At 38.8% G+C, this 19,339-nt stretch overlaps 1 protein-coding gene across 1 annotated transcript; it reads left to right on the forward strand.

The window, feature by feature from the left end:
* Positions 1 to 3,665: 3,665 nt before the first annotated feature.
* Positions 3,666 to 4,001, forward strand: LOC138905590 (protein GLUTAMINE DUMPER 2-like). The gene has a single exon (XM_070194110.1). It carries the CDS (start codon positions 3,666 to 3,668, stop codon positions 3,999 to 4,001), a length of 336 nt encoding a protein of 111 aa, XP_070050211.1.
* The last annotated feature ends 15,338 nt before the right edge of the window (positions 4,002 to 19,339 follow it).

Consider the following 19,339-nt stretch of genomic DNA (forward strand, 5'->3'; position numbering starts at 1 on the left):
GAGATGAAGATGATTGAGTTGAAGAATGAGAAGCAGCTGCATCCAATGCAGTGCTGGTTGTTTGATGCTTGCCAACCAAAGAAGGCAGGGATCCGGTACTCAGCCTCGCAGCACTGGTTACAGCAATTGGGGCCCAAAAGCGGGAGTTGGCATATTCTACTAAATCAGATTCTTCCCAAAGTGTTGAGACGTCGTCTTCAGCTGGTGCAACTATCTTAACAGGTTGAGCATCCTGTTGAGATGATGAGGATCGTCGCCTTCTGTGTAAGGAAGATCCCTCATCAACAACTTCATCATCATCATCAATCATCACGGTGTCTACGACCGGCCCAGAAGGAGGACCAATCTTCATCGCAACCGGAGACGATTTGTGGGCATCCGTCTTTGCCCTTTATTCTTTTCCCCGACCGCGGAAGAGTGTCTTCTCTTTGTTTGTTTATCCTCCGGCCGGGGACTCCGTAAAAAATTTTTGCACCTGAAACAGGCCCGGATATACCTGTTCGAGTAAGTGCTTCCTGAAGCAACCTCGTTGCATCAGCAGGATCAGCCAGAACGTCCTCATCGGGGACAGCAACAGAGCCTGCAGGTAGACCTAATTGCACGAACAAAGTCAGAAGGGTTCAACCAAGTTCTTCATATACAAAAATGAAAGCAAGGTAAATTAGAGTTACCATGATTTTTGGCCTTCCACCCGTACTTAAGGGATAGTTCTTTCCACGAACGAGTTTCGGGCGTTGTGACGTCCAAAATCTTCTGAACCCACCAGTTCAAACCTTTCACCACCGGTAGGAGCCATCGAGTTGTTGAAACATATGGAGCGTGAAGAGATGATACGGCCATAGAAGAATATCTGGTAAGAAGAATATTACACAAAGAACTTACGAGTGCGGTTCCAAGCAACCGGAAAGGATGAAGTCATTGTCAGAATGATGTCATTGGTGGTAACTGCAACGAACCATTCCATCCATCCACGGTTGTTGTCATCATCCATGCTAGACAGCAAAGCATGATGGACATGCTTGCAAAGGTTTATCATTCCCCCGCGAAAGATTTTGGGGAAATAGAGATTCATCACATGAGCAAAGGTTAGCTCCTCTCCAGTTTCTCGGCACATGCGTCGGAGGCAGGTGATCGTCCTCCACACTGAAGGACTTACCTGTGACAAACTTACCTGGTAGCGAAGGCAAAACTCCGCAATCACGGAATCAAGCTCTCCGCTCAAAGAAAATGCACCCACAGTAAAGAGATACGTGAAAAATTATGTAAAACCTTCCTTGGGAAGGGTCACTTGCTTCGATAGATCAAGAGCGATAATTTCCAACTTATTGTAGCGGCAACCCTCCTTCACAACAGGAATACTGGAAGGACGAATAGAATAAGGGTACCTACTAACAGCCCATGTACGAGGGTTAGTAGTAGAAAATTTCTCTTCAAAATCCTTCGAAGTGCTAAGCATTCTTAGGATGATGGAATCCACTGTTGGAGGAACGGAATACTTGGTTTTATTCTTATTCTTTGTAGTACCACTACGTTTGGAGGAATAAGCCATTGGAAAAGAATAAGGTAAAAAGTTTATGTTTGGAGAAAGTTAGAAAAAGGATGGAAAACAAGGATGCAAATTAGAAGCTCAAGCAATTGTGAAATGCTAAGGAAAAAAAAGTTGCTTATAAGGAAACTTTTGGCGGCTAAATTCATGGCCATGATTATCTCGATAATCGGCCAAAGTTGGGTTGAATCATGGGATGGCGCGTGTTCGAGGCATTAAATGCGGAGAGACGTGCATTTAATCAACTATTAGAGACCTTCGGAGGGAATTATAGTAATTCCCGCCAAAAAGGTGTCTCTACCAACTTACCGGTAACACAAAGTTATGTCATCGGAAAGCAGAGGCACTATCTGTATAGGGTAAAATATGATATGATACATGACTGACTAAAAGGAGGACACGTGGAATACAAGATGGAATGGCTGAGGACTGAACGCAGCTACTGCGCTTGTCACCGGAACGAATAACGTTCATAAAAGTGTATTAAATGTCCTGCGCCCGGTAGCATTTACTAAAGAATATTCTACAGCATTAAGAGCGACGGTTCGTTACAGAGAATTTGACACTTATGCTCAACGTTGCATCTTCATCAATGACCCTCATAATTGGCATTAAAGGAGGGCACGATCCTAGGACCTCTTTCCCCAAGCATAACTATAAATAGTGAGCTCAGTTACCGTTGTAAAGGACACGAATTTTCTGGCAAGAACATATACTATATTCTATATTACAAAACTTTATACAATTTCATTTTCTTGCTTTTAGATCTCATCATTGCTGTGTTCGGAAACCGTATTCACAGAATCATCATCTTTGTTATTTCATCTAAGTATTGTGTATTTCTTCAATTATTACATTATTTCAGGATCAAATTAGTTCATTTGTCTAGAAATCATATATAAATTTAACTGTACCGTTTTACGGGTAAACAGATATGTGTCAAATATTCTTTGCCGTTTGAATCCGTTTGAAAACAAACATGATCACATAAATATCAAATATTTATGCTTGATCAAATATACAATATCAATATATGAGAATGTTTCGTTTAATTTATTTTAATCCTAGACGTCAAGTCTCCAAATGTATGATTAGCATCTATGATGGAGTTGGTGGGATGCGGTGGCTCGAAAACGTAATGTTTTTGAAGTGGAAATTGGAAAAGGGGGGAAACATTATAATTAGAATTTAGACGTAAGGTTTTTGAACACTGTTGGGATCATCAACTGTCTGGTGGCTGTGATAGCTTCTGTCCACATTAACTAAGATTACAAGGGCGCATTTACAGCTAATTAAATTACGAGCTAGTTCGACAAACTTCAATAGCTTGCTTCAGATTCTATATTTTTGGTTTTGCATTTAAGACAATGGTGTTTCCAAAGTCCAATGGTTTATTACTACTTATCAAAAAAATTCCATTGGTTTATTTAATACAAAAACGCCCTATTTTCAAGTGGTATATTCCCCAAGACCACATCTGTTTGCTTATAATAAAACTTTTTAAAAATATTTTCAAAGATCTTGCTTACATTTTTTTAGTAAAGGACTTTCAATAAAAAAAAGTGCCTCATTACCATTTTTTTTTTAAAAAAGGTTTTTGAAGTACTTTCTGAAAATATTTTGTTCATGTTCTCTCTTTTTGTATTAGTTAGTTGCAAACACTTTGTGCCAATACTATTTTCCTCCTGTCCTGCAATATAATCATGTTATGAATAAAACGTCCCTTCCTTCCACAAATATATGGTTTTAAAGAACAAAATAATAAACAACAGTAGCAGCTAGCAATGAAAAGGTACTAAATAAAATCATGCCCCTCGGAAATTTATCTACCTTTTGAAAAGCGAAAACAAAAGGGTCCAGAATTACTTTCCTGGAAATATCATAACTTAATAAACAAAATTATAATTTTGTCGTGCAATTTGCAAAGCAACAAGAGAATCTTTTTGAAGCCTAGTGCCATTTTAGCAATTTTATATATAAGTCACACTGTCACAGTGCTTGTACAGCAGCAAGTTGTTTGGTACTACCTCTATAAAACTCAACACAATTCAAGATTTTTATTTCAGCTATAACACAGTTTCAACATATATAGAGAGAGAGAGCTGAGAAAATTATAATCATGAGGGCTGTAGCCACAAACTCAACCTCCATCTCCAATGGTAGTACTATGAGCTCAAATGGTAGTACTTCATTGTTGCATTGGAGATCTCCACTTCCTTACCTTTTTGGAAGTTTAGCATTAACGTTAACACTCATTGCCGTGGCACTTCTCTTCCTCGTTTGTTCCTATCGTAAACGGTCGTCTTCCACGGCAACTGACGACGAGAAATCTGCATATTCTGATCACAAGACAAGTGGTAGTGTGGAGATGACTCCAAAGATCGTCGTTATCATGGCTGGTGACCAGAAACCGACCCACCTCGCTGTTCCACTTTCTTCATCTTCTCAACTATAGGTGACAAATGAACGGGTTGAATCACATTTGGACGGGTCAAAATATATTAAACGAATTATGATTCAACCTAGTTAAAGTTCACTCAAATAATAGTGGATAACTGAATTGGTCCAACGTAACTCACTTTTCCTTACTTTTCTTATTTTGGTGGTGGCTCTAATCGGATCCATTAACTTGGTTCCGTCAAAATTTTGCTAGCTATTGGTCTCCTAGTAGAAGCTTGGGATTCTTTTTTGTATTTGTACGGGAAATGTAAAACAATTTTGAGCAATAGTACTAAGTGTTCTAATATTGAGTTTTTCACGAATTCTTCACTTGGTTGGAATTTCAGTGTGTATCACTATTTATACTTTGATATCCCACAATCTTCTTCTCAGGAGGTAAATCAACAATCTCCCGTATCTCAATCTTCTGTGTGTAAAAATTCTTTACTAATATTGCCAGAGTTTTATGCATGTCTGGACCCGCTCATCTCGTTTTCTTTTTCATTTCCGGCTCTTTCGGTGGTTCGTCTCGTGGATAATCCTAAATAACTTCTTGCGACCTTTATTAATTATTAGTAGGAACTTTATTACTCCCTCCGTTTCAATTTAGATGAGGTAGTTTGATTCGGTACGAAATTTAAGAAAAAAAAAAGAAGACTTTTAAAATTTGTGATTTTAAGAGCTTAAGGGGTAAAAGCTTTATAGGGCCATGGCATTGTGTGGTTATAAATTTTTTTTATTAAGGGTAAAATGGATAAAATAAAGAGTTTAAAGTAGAATTATTTCCAAATTTAGAAATGTATCATTTATTTTGAAACAGACTAAAAAGGAAAGTACCTCATCTAATTTGAAATAGAGGGAGTAGGAGATACCAACAGTGGGAGATGTATTTTTTTTTCATTTTCTGTTGAGAGAGGTTAGACGACGTTAGCTTGAGGCGGATCTAAAATTTTAAGCTTATGGGTTCTTACAACAATTTTAAATTAATATATATGATAATTGAATATTTCAAGCTAAGTATCCTTATACTTTTAATGAATATTTTTGTATAAATATAAGGGTCTACACAAAAGTTATTAGGTTCATGTGAACCTCTAACCTTTGCACTAGATCCGCCCATGACTTGTGAATAGAATGAAAGAGAAGCAGAAAAGAAAAAAGAAAAATCCTTGGTAAGGTTGTATAATATATATATATATATATATATATATATATATATATATATATATATATATATATATGTGTGTGCGTGTGTGTGTGTGTGTGTGTGTGTGTGTATATGTAACGACCCGACCGGTCATTTTGAGATCCAGCGCGTCGTTCGGCGGTTTGAGGTCTTGAGTAGCTTCACTTCAAGTATTATGACTTGTACGTGTGATCGAAATTGAATTTCGGGAAATCCGGAGTTGGTTTAGAAAGAAAATTCTCATTTCGGAAGCTTTAAGTTGGAAGAATTGACTAAAGTATGATTTGTAAGTAAACGACCTCGGAATCAGGTTTGAAGGTTCCAACAGGTTCGTATAATGATTTTGGACTTGGGCGTATGTCCGGATCGGGTTTTGGATGATCCGAGAGCGTTTCAGCGCCTATTGTGGAAGTTGGCATTTTGGAAGAAACTTCATAAAAATTAGATTGAGGTGTATTTTAATGTTATCGATATCCATTTGGGATTTCGAGTTTGGGAATAGCTCTGAATGGTGATTCTGGTAATGGGAGCGCGTCTCGAAGTGGATTCGGAAGTCCGTAGATTATTTTGGGGTCATTAGGCGGAAGTGACAAATTCGAAGGTTTTTGAAAAGTTTGACTGGGAGTGGACTTTTTGATATCGGGGTCGGATTCAGATTCCGAAAGTTGAAATAGGTCTGTAATGTCAATTATGACTTGTGTGTAAAATTTGAGGTCAATCGGACGTGATTTGATAGGTTTCGGCATCGAATGTAAAAGTTTGAAGTTCTAAAGTTTATTAAGCTTGAATTGGAGTGCGATTCATGAATTTGGTGATGTTTGATGTGATTTGAGGCCTCGAGCAGGTCCGTGTTATGTTATGGGACTGGTTGGTGTGATTGGACGCGGTCCCGGGGACCTCGGATGTATTTCGGGATGGTTTCAGATCAATTTGAATTGTTTTGGAACTGTTGTTGCTGGTATCTGGTTTCCTTCTCCGCGAACGCGAAAGGAGTCCCGCGTTCGCGAAGAGGAACTTTGAGGATGCTGGGATTTGGCCTTCGCGAACGCAAGGCAGTGGATGCGAATGCAAGGCGGTAGTTGGGCAAGCCTTTGCGAACGCGGCCAAGGTGACGCGAACGCGAAGAACAAAGGGGAAGATGGGCCTAAGGCCATTTGGCCTACGCGAACGCATTGAAGGGAACGTGAACGCGAGGGGTCTGGGCAGCTGGCCTTCGCGAATACGACCAGGATGACGCAAACGCGAAGAGGAAATTTGGAGGCAGTGTTTCCTTGGCCTTCGCGATCGCGATGGTCTTTCCGCTATCGCGAAGAAGGGTGGACCTGAGTTGGGCAGAATGATTTTAAAGCGGGGTTTGGGTTCATTTCACCCATTTTTCACACGGCCTGGGCGATGTTTTGAGCTTTTGAAGAGGGAATTTCATCATCAAGCATGAGGTAAGTGATCTCTACTAGTTTTGAGTTACATACATGGTTTTTATATGGATTCAAGCATGGAATTTGTAGAGATTTGGGATTTTGGTAGAAAAATCTAGAAATTTATATTTTTGGATTTTGATCACGAATTTGGGCATGGAATTGAGAATAAATTATATATTTGGGTTCGTGATGCTATGGGTAATGTTTATCTTCGAAAGTTTTCGGAATCCGGGTATGTGGCCCCGAGGGTGATTTTATCGACTTTTCGAACGGAGTTGGAAATTGTCGTAAATTGAATTATAATGAGTATTAGAGTATATATTTATGGGTTTGCACATTTATTGACTAGTTTTGGAGCGTTGGTCATCGATTTGAGTTGTTGGAAGGTCTTAGGAGCCTGTTGTGGAACTTCAGAGCGAGGTAAGTCTCCTTTCTAACCTTGTAAGAGAGAATTAACACCATAGATGAATCAAATTATTATGTGCTTCTATTTGTGGGGGCTACGTACGTACGAGGTGACGAAAGTCCGTGCATAGCTACTATTATGCTTATGTCTGGGTAGTTTAGGACCTATATCATGTTGTACTTGCGATGTTGCGCCCTACTTGTTAATTTAATTGTTTAAAACATTTAGAAACTCGGTAAAGGAATTGTAAAAAGGTTAAACTTTATTTACTTGACAGTTAAATGGAAATTTGAAATTCTTGGAATATTTGCCCCTTAATAAATCTTGAATTGGTTGTTTAATGTATTTTTCTCTTTTGTGGAGCGGGCCGAATGCCTCGGTAGCAGATAGATGCATCTATGGTTCGTGTCGTTCGACCCTCGGCAGTGCACAATTTAAATATTATGTTGGATCGGGCCGTACAACCTCGGCATGATATGCGCATGATATAGTTTTTTGGAATTGATAATAATTGATATTGCTTTCATTGGCCCGAGATACAAAAAATGTTAAATGAAGAAAATAAATTTGGAAATTTCTTATGAACAAAAATATTGTTTACTTATTTCATGTTATTGAGCTTACAACCGTTCTACGTAATCAATGCTTAATTATATCATTGATATTTTATTTATAGTCCATAGTAAGTGTCAAAGTCGACCCCTCGTCACTACTTCTTCGAGGTTAGGCGGGATACTTACTGGGTATACGTTGATTTACGTACTCATACTATACTTACTGTATATTTTTGTGCATATGCATATATGTCTAGTGGCCTTGTGGGCACAGAGGCGCGGTTATTGCGGGGACTTAGGTAAGCTGCATTTCACGTTACAAGTCCGCAACCAGCAGAGTCTCCTTCAGAGTATTTATATTTCTCCTGTCCGAATTTGTATTCCGGACAGATGTTGTATTTTATTTTACATTCCTAGTTGAGGGTCATGCACTTGTGACACCGGGTTTTGGGATATTTTTGGTTGTCCTATATTGAAATTGTTAAAAATATTATTATTTACTTTGTAAATTCCATCTTTTACTATTTAATTGAAGGAAATATGATTTCAAAAATATTAAAATGAGAACCAAATTAAGTATTTATTTTTGTCTTGCCTGACAGCAGTGTCCGACACCATCACGACCTTTAATGAATTTTGGGTGGTGACAATATGGTATCAGAGCACTAGGTTCACTTAGGTCTCACGAGTCATGAGCAAGTCTAGTAGAGTCTTGCAGATCGGTATAGAGACGTCTGTACTTATCTTCGAGAGGCTACATGACTGTTAGGAGCACTTCCCTTCTTGATTCCTCATCGTGCGATTTGATTCCTTTGAGGCTTATGCCTTCATTCCCTTCCTATTCAGTCTTATGCGACATGAAGTGCTTGTTATAAATTGGGAATCGGGGAATTTTAATGGTACTACAAATGTGGTTTAGGATGTTTCTCCCTGCGTATTTGATTGGGCTATTGTCGTCGCCTTGTGGAAGGTCGTTCTGTCATTGCAACTCAGTATCAGTATTACCTAAGATTTTGAGATTTGGCATTGATTGTTATGACGATTCGTGCGTTGCTATCGCACAATATTTGAGTAATGGTAGGATATTTGTCTATGTGTAGGGGCAGTGAATGACTTGAAAGGAGGTTTTTCTCAATGCATGATTCAAGGGTTCAATGTTTTATTTCCAACGGAGGAAAGGCATTTGGACTAAGACTGTTCAGGTTTGGGTTGATGGAGTAACGAGACTTGGTATTTTCGAGCATAGTGGAATTTTCATCTGTGATGTGGTGTCATCATCCTTGTTGAATGCATTAAGTTCGCCGGTGTTATGGTCTTCTTCAACTCGCCTTCGGGGCAGGGTATTGTAAAATGGTATCGGGGAAGCGGTTGTCAGAGATCGCGGTGTGCAGTAGTTTAGGATCGAATCGGTGTTTCTAGTGTTAATGGATCGAGAAAGATGATCTTCGGAAAGATTTAAAGTTGGTAGCGATCGATTGGTTCAAGTGCTATAGAGATAGATTTTGATTTAAGGAAACAACTGGGCAGCGAAGGATGAGGAAAGACATGTGGGAGGTGTCTTGTTGCGGTTAAGTTTCTAGAAGGCCAAGTGTGAGAAGCAAAAGTCGAGTAGTTGCTTAAAGGATAGGGTTTGACCAAAGTAGGAGAGTGGCAGAGTATCAAATGGGTTCTGTGGTAGGACAGCTACACGCGTTGGAGAAAGTTTAGAGTGATTTGGAACTCATGGTGGACAGTGACTAAGTCTACGAACTTAATTTGGAATATTGGCTGCTATACGGAGAAGGGTTGGATACGACGGAAAGGACTTGCATGATATGAAGAAGGATACAACATGACTTTGGATTGGAATGTATTGTCGCACCTTTGGTTGATGTCCATGAGAAGTGAACGGACTTGTACAGCTGGTGAATGAGCACGGGCTCAGGATGGTTTATTGGTTTCGTGGTAATTGTACTCGGTGCAGCGTTGTTGGAAGATATCGGCATGGAATTTCCCATGTGGGTTATTTATGGTGAGCAGGTTAACTGTTGCATAGTGTTGATGAAGCTTCTACGAAGAATTTTACTGGCTATCCGGTAATAGGTCGAATATGTAAATGTGGCTAGTGATTCAAAGCGTTCATGAAATGGTTAACAAGAAGATTTCGAGGAATTTGGCGGGTCGATTTTGCAAGGTCATGTGAGTAAGGAAGAAGGAATCTTGGTAGGTTCCAGGGTCATGTAATGGTAGCTTCAAGCTTAAGTGGGAAATCCCTACCGCCTACGATTGGATTACATGGTTGTCTACTTGTGAGGTTTCTAGTTATCGGCATATTGGTGGGTTGCTATGACTAAGGAAAATAGAACATCAGTGGTGAATTGAGGAATGTGTGTTATATTTTATCGGTTCATGTTCAGGTTTTGGGAAGACTTAGAGTCTATGCTTCGTGTGGATGTGATGTACAAGGAAAGGAATCCAGCCGGTTGATTCTTTGAGAGGGTGTTCATGTGCCAGCAGGGCCTTGGAGTTTTATTATATTCGGGAACAAGTCAGAGTGGGCGACTCTCAACAATGGTTCTAGTGGGTTCAAAAAAAAAATTCAAAGTACGGTGACTAAGGATTTCGAGCAAGTAGTATGGTTAACTATCAAGCTTATGAAAGGGGCTTAGGGTGTTCTATGTTATCATCGGTCTGTAGTGTAGCATTGGAGGAATGGGAGAAAATAATTTCAGATTCATAAAGGAATTATCAGAATGGTGTACCAGTTGAAGATGCGAATGTGAGCACCAGGAGGGTATGAGTTAGTTTATGGTTTTGAGACAACATGGTCTCGTGAAATAAGGTCACTCAGATGAGTACGGATTTGGGTTTCGTTATGTTTTAAATGGAGCTATTATTATTCCTAAGGCAAATCTGGAGTAAAATAGAAGAAGTGGCTCAGTTGGTAATGACTGAATCAGCACGGTTATGGCAGTGACCAGTTTCTCTAGCGTAAAGTTATACATGTAGTTTTTGTTTGTACACTTGGGCTTGAGCGCCACCACAACTTGGTTGATTTGGGAGGTATTCGATTCGTATATCTTTGTTGTGTAAGGGGATTTCCGGAAAAGTTATGGCAGTTTAAATCACGACATGAGGTTGTATTTTCTGCGATTTGGGAATTTAGTTGCATGTCGCATTGGTTCTTCTGAAATGAGCTAAGTAAAAGGTTTCTATTTGATGAAGTGTTTATTCTATTAATGGATCAGGGGTTATTATGGAATTCTGGTACTCTCACGTATTGGCATGTTAGGTGCAGTGAGCGGCATGGGAAATTGGAAGCTGAGGATCAAGGTTGCGGTTCAGTGTTGACAAGAATGTCACGAGCTCGGATGATCAGGGAAGAATTCAGATGCTTAGAGTAAGCTGGTATTGTCTTTAGTGTCACCTGAGATCGGTGTCCTGTGTAAGAGGCTTTATGTACTAATCTGCGGCTTCTTGATTTGCTTTACAGCATTAGTGTGGCCGGTGGTATGGATGTGCAGACTTGTTACCTGGTGCGGAAGGTCGTTGGAGTGTATTCCGCGGGAAGATTGTATAAGTGTGATATGTAGTCACTTGATTAATTAAAGATTTGAAACCAAGTCTAGAGATTTGGTACTATCGCTAATGTGAGAGTTTAGGCCTGAAAGGCACTCTATTCAGTTGGTTGTGAATTGTGGAAGTTTGTTCCGGATTTGACGGCTGTTCTTTTGTGTCATGGGAAAAGGGGTGTTGTGGATCCTTGAAAGGTTATTAGCCCAGTGCGGTACGATCAGAATCGACTTGAGGTCTATGGATGGATCTAAATGTGAATATGGGCTCTACATCAGGCCGAATATGTTCATTTCAGCATAGCGCTATTTTCGGAGGGGTCTTCGGGCCTTGGATGTTATTTTTGTTGTCGGCCCTTTCGTGTAGTCTCTATTGTGCCATGTGGGTTGTGAGGCCGTTCGATTATTCGCACTCGTATTGAGATCCCGTATAGTTTGTGGTGTTATATGAGCAGGATGGCTCTCGAGATGCAGGTCATTTATTGTACCTTAGTTGTGCTTGAGTTTTATAGCGGATGACGTTACCCGTCTCCCCAAGATTTGTATTATGAACTTGGCGTTCTTATGATTGATATTCGGGCATTTCGTGAGTATAAGCGTTACGGCTCGATGTGTGTTTTCTTTCGATTATTATGTGTGGATCGGGTGGCACGCCACCAGGGGTATATGGTTGGATTGGGTGGCACGCCGCCAAGGATATGTTGTTTGGATCGGGTGGCACGCCGCCACGGGTATCATGGTTTGATCAGGTTACACGCCGCAATGGTATCATGTGTGGATCAGGTTGCACAATGCAACAGTGTGATGTTGAGCACAGTTCCCTATATCTATTCTTGTGTGTTTTGTCCCACATTTTCTGAGAAAGATTCATGACACCTTTTCGGTTGTTTAATTAGTTACGCGGGTTGAGTAGTTCTTTCCAGAGTTCGTTTTCCTTATGTACCACATTCGAGTTTGTGAATTGTTGGTACATGGTGGAATCATATGAGACCTTTGGTAGTGTTTGTGGTGGCTTATTGCCGGAAAGACTTGTATAGGGTAAGATGAGATTTTTGAACCTGGGAATAGTGCGATCAGATTTATATGAAGCATGTTAGAGAGAAAATATCGTTATTTGGTTCATAATGAGGTAATGGTTCTTGTCAAGAGAAGAAACCCAATGATTTGTTGACTCGACAGTTGGTTATGAATTTCTGCACATCTCTTCCGTCGTGGCAGCATTTCAAGAGTTGGAACAAGACTTATACGTGTCATGAAGTGTATTGCGGGAATCGGTTTCGTGGAATTTCGGCTATTGTTATCGGAGGATGTTATTATGGTCATGTGAATTATACGGTGCATGTTAAGCATTTAGTAAGGGTATACAATCGTGTTTGGTGCAGTGTGTAGTAAATTGATACGGTGTTCGTATATTGGAAACAGGCCTGGTGAAGAATTTCGGATGTTGGAATTTGACTCTAAGACTTACTTGACTAAATAAAGAGGAAGATCATCAGATTGGCTCAAGCTAATGTGCTCAACTGGGTTGTGGTAGCACGGGTAGGTGCACGAGGTGTTGACCAATGATTTCGGACAACTCCAGAGCAGTTCTTAGCACGTTCGAGGATGGACGTATGTTTAAGTGGGAGAGAATGGAATGACCCGACCGTTCGTTTTGATCACCAGTGCATCGTTCGGTGGTTTGAGGCCTTGAGTAGCTTTACTTTATGTATTATGACTTATACATATGGTCGGAATTGAATTTCGGAAAATTCGGAGTTGGTTTAGAAAGAAAATTCTCTATTTGGAAACTTTAAGTTGGAAGAATTGACTAAAGTGTAATTTTTAAGTAAACGACCTCGGAATCGGGATTTGAAGATTCCAACAGGTTCTTATGATGATTTTGGACTTGGGCGTATGTCCGGATCGGGTTTTGGATGATCCGGGAGCGTTTCGGCGCCTATTGTGGAAGTTGGCATTTTGGAAGAAACTTCATAAAAATTGGGTTGAGGTTATTTCAATGTTATCGATGTTTGTTTGGGATTCTGAGTCTGGAAATAGCTCCGTATGGTGATTCTGGTATTGGGAGCGCATCCGAAAGTTGATTCGGAGGTCCGTAGGTCATTTTGGGTCATTTGGCGGAAGTGAGAAATTCGAAGGTTTTTGAAAAGTTTGACAGGGAGTGGACTTTTTGATATCGGGGTCGGATTCAGATTTCAGAAGTTGGGGTAGGTCCGTAATGTCAATTATGACTTGTGTGCAAAATTTGAGGTCAATCGGACGTTATTTGATAGGTTTTGGCATCGAATGTAGAAGTTTGAAGTTCTAAAGTTCATTAAGCTTGAATTGGGGTGCGATTCATGATTTTGGTGATGTTTGATGTGATTTAAGGCATCGAGCAGGTCCGTGTTATGTTATGGGACTGATTGGTGTGATTGGACGGGGTCCCGGGAACCTCGGGTGTGTTTCGGGGTAGTTTCGGATCTGTTTGAGCTGTTTTGGAACTGCTGTTGCTGGTATCTGGTTTTCTTCTCCGTAAACGCGAGGCAGTGGACGCGAACGTGAGGCAGTAGCTGGGCAAGCCTTCGCAAACGCGGCCATGGCGATGCGAACGCGAAGAGAAAAGGGGGGGATGGGCCTAAGGCCATTTGGCCTACGCGAACGCGTAGAAGGGAACGCGAACGCGAGGGGTCTGGGCAGCTGGCCTTCGCGAACCCGACCAGGATGACGCGAATGCGAAGAGGAAATTTGGAGGCACTGTTTCCTTAGCCTTCGCGATCGCGATGGTCTTTCCATAATCGCGATGAAGGGTGGACCTGAGCTGGGTAGAATGATTTTAAAGCGGGGTTTGGGTTCATTTCACCCATCTTTCACACGACCTGGGCGATTTTTGGAGCTTTTGAAGATGGGATTTAATCATCAAGCATGAGGTAAGTGATCTCTACTAGTTGTGAGTTACATCATGGTTTTTATATGGATTCAAGCATGAAATTTGTAGAGATTTGGGATTTTGGTAGGAAACCCTAAAAATTTATACTTTTGGATTTTGGCCACGAATTTGGGCATGGAATTGAGAATAAATTATATATTTGGATTCGCGATGCTATGGGTAATGTTTATCTTTGAAAGTTTTCAGAATCCGGGAATGTGGGCCCGAGGGTGATTTTATCGACTTTTCAAATAGAGTTGGAAATTGTCATAAATTGAATTATAATGAGTATTAGAGTATATATTTATGGGTTTGCACATTTATTGATTAGTTTTGGAGCATTGGTCATCGGTTTGAGTTGTTGGAAGGGCTTGGGAGCCGGTTATGGAACTTCGGAGCGAGGTAAGTCTCCTTTCTAATCTTATAAGAGGGAATTAACCCCATAGGTGAATCAAATTATTATGTGCTTCTATTTGTGGTGGCTACGTACGTACGAGGTGACGAGAGTCCGTGCGTAGCTACTATTATGCTTATGTCTGGGTAGTCTAGGACTTATATCTTGTTGTACTTGCGATGTTGCGCCCTACTTGTTAATTTAATTATTTAAAACATTTAGAAACTTGATAAAGGAATTGTAAAAAGGTTAAACTTGAAATTCTTGGAATATTTTCCCCTTAATAAATCTTGAATTGGTTGTTTAATGTATTTTTCTCTTTTGTGGAGCGGGCCGAACGCCTCGGTAGCAGATAGATGCATCTATGATTCGTGTCGTTCGACCCTTGGCAGTGCACAGTTTAAATATTATGTTGGATCGGGCCGTACGACCACGACATGATTTGCGCATGATATATTTTTTTGAAATTGATAATAATTGATATTGCTTTCATTGGCCCGAGATACAAAAAATGTTAAATGACGAAAATAAATTTAAAAATTTCTTATGAACAAAAACATTATTTACTTACTTCATGTTATTGAGCTTACAGCCGTTCTACGTAATCCATGCTTAATTATATCATTGATATTTTATTTATAGTCCATAGTAAGTGTCAAAGTCGACCCATCGTCACTACTTCTTCGAGGTTAGGCGGGATACTTATTGGGTACGCGTTGATTTACGTACTCATACTACACTTGCTGCACATTTTTAGTGGCCTTGTGGGCGCAGAGGCGCGGTTATTGCGGGGACTTAGGTGAGCTGCATTCCACGTTACGAGTCCGCAGCCAGCAGAGTCTCCTTCAGAGTATTTATATTTCTCCTGTCCGAATTTGTATTCCGGACAGATGTTGTATTTTATTTTACATTCCTAGTTGAGGCTCATGCACTTGTGACACCGGGTTTTGGGGTGTTTTCGGTTGTCCTGTATTAAAATTGTTAAAAATATTATTATTTACTCTGTAAATTCCATCTTTTACTATTTAATTGAAGGAAATATGATTTCAAAAATATTCAAATGAGAACCAAATTAAGTATTTATTTTTGGCTTGTCTGACAGCGGTGTCCGGCGCCATCACGACCTTTAATGGATTTTAGGTCGTGACAATATATATATGTGTATGAGAACCAAATTAAGTATTTATTTTTGGCTTTCCTGACAGCGGTGTCCGGCGCCATCACGACCTTTAATGGATTTTGGGTCGTGACTATATATATATATATATATATATATATATATATATATATATATATATATATATATATATGCGCGCGCGCGAATGAAGTCAAAATTATTCAACTGCAATTCAAAACATTAGAGTGAGAAAATGATAAACGCAAGTCATAAGACACTCATTTCCTTTCATTTTATATGACGGCTTTAACACATAGTTTAAGAAATTAAAAAAAAAAATCACATATTAAAAAAACTTTTATTAGAAATTTAAAACGTGTGGCTTAAGTATACTAACTATAAGAGCTTATAATTATATAAGAACAAAACTAGAAACTTAAAGTTAAACTTTGTAAATATCAAAATATATTATTATTTTTTAAAACAGATTAAAACAGATATGATTTAAGCTACATACACTGATATTGTAATGCTTTTTTATTGTTATTAGTACGTTTTAACCTATACTAGCAGATAAGTTATCATTTTTACCAAAAAATAAGTAGTACTTATCAATATATGTATCTATATTTACTTAATAAATGATCTGATTATATAAATAATTTTTACACCAATAATGCATCGCTCAGCTTCTTTGTTTAATGAAGGCACATTCCCCTGAGATAGCCCTTGCTTTGGGAGGGAGTTTAGCATGCATAAAACTTAGACGCGAAAAAGTAAGAGTGTCATGGAAAAGAGTCCGGAATCAAAATATTTTTTTGGACTCAAAGCACAAAAATAGGTTAAAAAAAGAACTGATGACCAATTTATATATAATGTATTTCTTCAATGCGCTATACCTTACCAACATGTTTGTCCGTTAAGGTATATCGCATAGGTTAAATGCGATATATTTAAATTTTAAATTGGCGAGCAAAATAGATATATAGCGCATATGCAGGATGCGTTATACAAGAAGTTGAAAAGACAGGTAGGTATATATAGCGCACCAATATATGCGCTATACATATATAAAATATCGGGCTCGTCTCCTTCCCTGACCAGACAGAAGCAGAAGGTGAAAAAATGTTCACCAAAAACAGTCCCCCCATCCCCTATTTTTTAACCAAAAAACTCCATTGGAGCCCACCCGTCCCCCCAAAATTGTGTCTTCTCTGTATTTTAGTAAGCTAACACATAATTCAAGGCGTTGTCGTATAGTGGATCTCGTCTATTACTCGTTTCGGCTTCCAAATCATCAAATTTTCACATTTCAAAAAACTTTAAATCGAGGTATTCCGACTCACGTTTTGGTAAAACTCATGTATATAAAATGGTTATTAGTTGTTATTTACTGTGTTGTATGTTTTTGTGATCGTTTTGTGATTTAATTATGTTTTTTGTTTTTTATCCGTATTAGTTTATTTATGTGCTAAGAAATTAGTAAAAATATATATTGTTATTTTATGAATAATTATTGTTATATGTGATTTTATTGTTGTACGTATATTAATATGTGACTTTATTGTTGTTTAGTGCCCTTTAGTGTTATGTTGTGCCCTTAATTGTTATGTAGTACCCTTTAGCGTAGTAAAAGTGATAATAAATTTTAGCTTATGGTAATTGACTTTGTTTATGGCCATTTAGAGTAGTGTTACTTTAGTGCACTTTAAGATTCCATTGTGTAGAATAAAAACTATGTGCTCTCCTTAACAAACTCGGATAGAGTACTAAATTATGAATTTAATGTATTAGTAAATAATTATCAAATATTAGATATGAATTTTAGAATAATCAGTTGACGTTAAAAAAGAGATGATGTCGGGAAATTTGCACAAAATATGACAGTTAACAAATAAATCGTTAAGAATGAAATAAATTCAATATTATTTCTATTAAGTTTGTAGTATTTTTTATATGAATAATTATTGAATATATCTTGATTACTTATGAAATTTTAATATTTAATTCTGTTATAATTCAAAAATAACTTTAAAAAGATGATAGTTCAAACAAAACCATGTAGAAATTTAGTAGAAAAATGTAGTAAACTAATATATAAAATATTAATATAGAAAATTTATCAACCTAAGTATTTGTTATATGAATAATTACTAAAATATCTTTTTAGTTATTGAAATTAATTATTTAATTCTCTGTTAATCCCAAAAATATCTGAAACAAGATGATAGTTCATACAAAAACCCTCTCGAATTTTAGTCAAAAAATGTAAGAAAATAACATATAAAACAACAATATAGAAAATTCGTCAAACTAAGTATTTTATTATATCATGTATAGTTATGGAAATTAAGTATTCTATTATACCCAAAAATAGCTGAAAAGATGATAGTTCAAACAAAACCCTACCGAATTTTAGTCAAAAAATGTAAGAAACTAACATATAAAATAATAATATAGAAAATGTATCAACCTAAGTAATAATATAGAAAAATTATCGATTAAATATTAATATAACGTATATTGCAATATATTTAAAGATGTTAAACAATTAAACATAAAAATACTTTAATTAATATTGTTCAATTTACAAACATCGTCATGAAGCTTCCCCTATGCATCTCGGACCTGCATCTCGAGAGCTACTATTGCTACAGGGCAACTATAGGTCTTCACACATCTGGGATGGCCAGTGTTTATCCCATATCTTCCGCCCCAGACGTATAGATGATATGTGGGAGTTCATTAAGGACTACCCACTGCATCCCCGTATAGTTAGATACCTTCAGGGGACGGGTTTTTATAGGATCGTAGAGATCGGCCGGTTGTAGTTCGACTGGGCGTTGATCACGGCTATGATAGAGCGGTGGCGACTGGAGACACACACATTTCATCTACCCATCAGCGAGGCTACCATCACGCTAGAGGACGTGGAGGTTCTTTTCGGGCTGCCCGTTGATGGTATACCTGTAGCTTACCCACATGCTCTTAGAGACTATACGGGAGATGATTACCTTCATATGTTACAGCAGCTAACCAGTTTCCAGCCTGAGGAGCCGACTGCGTTGAGCGGGGCTAGTCGATTATAGTTAACGCCCGTTCGGCAGCATCTGGTGGCGATGGACGCGGAGATTACTGATGATTCACCGCCAGAGGATATCGACCGACACACGAGGTTGTTGCTACTGATAATGTTTGCTGGTATACTGTTCCAGAATACTTCAGGAAACCTAGTCAGCTTGTGATTTCTATATCATCTGGAGCGGCTAGATGATTTATCTGGTTACAGGTGGGGTGCAACTGTTCTACCTTACCTGTATAGGCAGATGTGTCGGGCATGCATGGGTACCCAGAGAGACGTTGCCGGTTTTTTACCGCTGTTGCAGGTGAAAACATAGTCAATTCTTTTCATGATTATAACATACATAGTTGAAAATGCCTTAAATTTTACGTCCACAATCTATATTAGGTTTGGGCCTGGGAGCGATTACTGCAATTCCAGCCATCGATAGCTCTGGATGCACCACCTCAACCGTTTCTCCCGCTAGCTTGGAGGTGGGTTGATAGGCGAGGCCATGCCGCAAGGTCGAGGCTCGACACCATCACCCTTATTACAGGGATTTGTTGGATTTACTAGAAGGCCCTTAGGTACATATATACTTAAGTTTACTTGGCCTTGCTTGATATGTGTTGCGTTTACTCACGATTCTTGTGATTAATAAATAGTTTGTATGGAGGCCATACAGCGACACGCTCAAAGCTGGATTGCCAGATTAATGCTCCCGCGGTCGAGCTTTGTGGAGCTCTTCTGTCCCACTGA

Source organism: Nicotiana tomentosiformis, chromosome 2 (assembly GCF_000390325.3).
Source record: "Nicotiana tomentosiformis chromosome 2, ASM39032v3, whole genome shotgun sequence".
NCBI classification, from domain to species: domain Eukaryota; kingdom Viridiplantae; phylum Streptophyta; class Magnoliopsida; order Solanales; family Solanaceae; genus Nicotiana; species Nicotiana tomentosiformis.

Bases quoted from the DNA above. Each gene is read 5' to 3' on its own strand.
- LOC138905590 (XM_070194110.1), top strand. From the start codon at position 3,666: ATGAGGGCTGTAGCCACAAACTCAACCTCCATCTCCAATGGTAGTACT.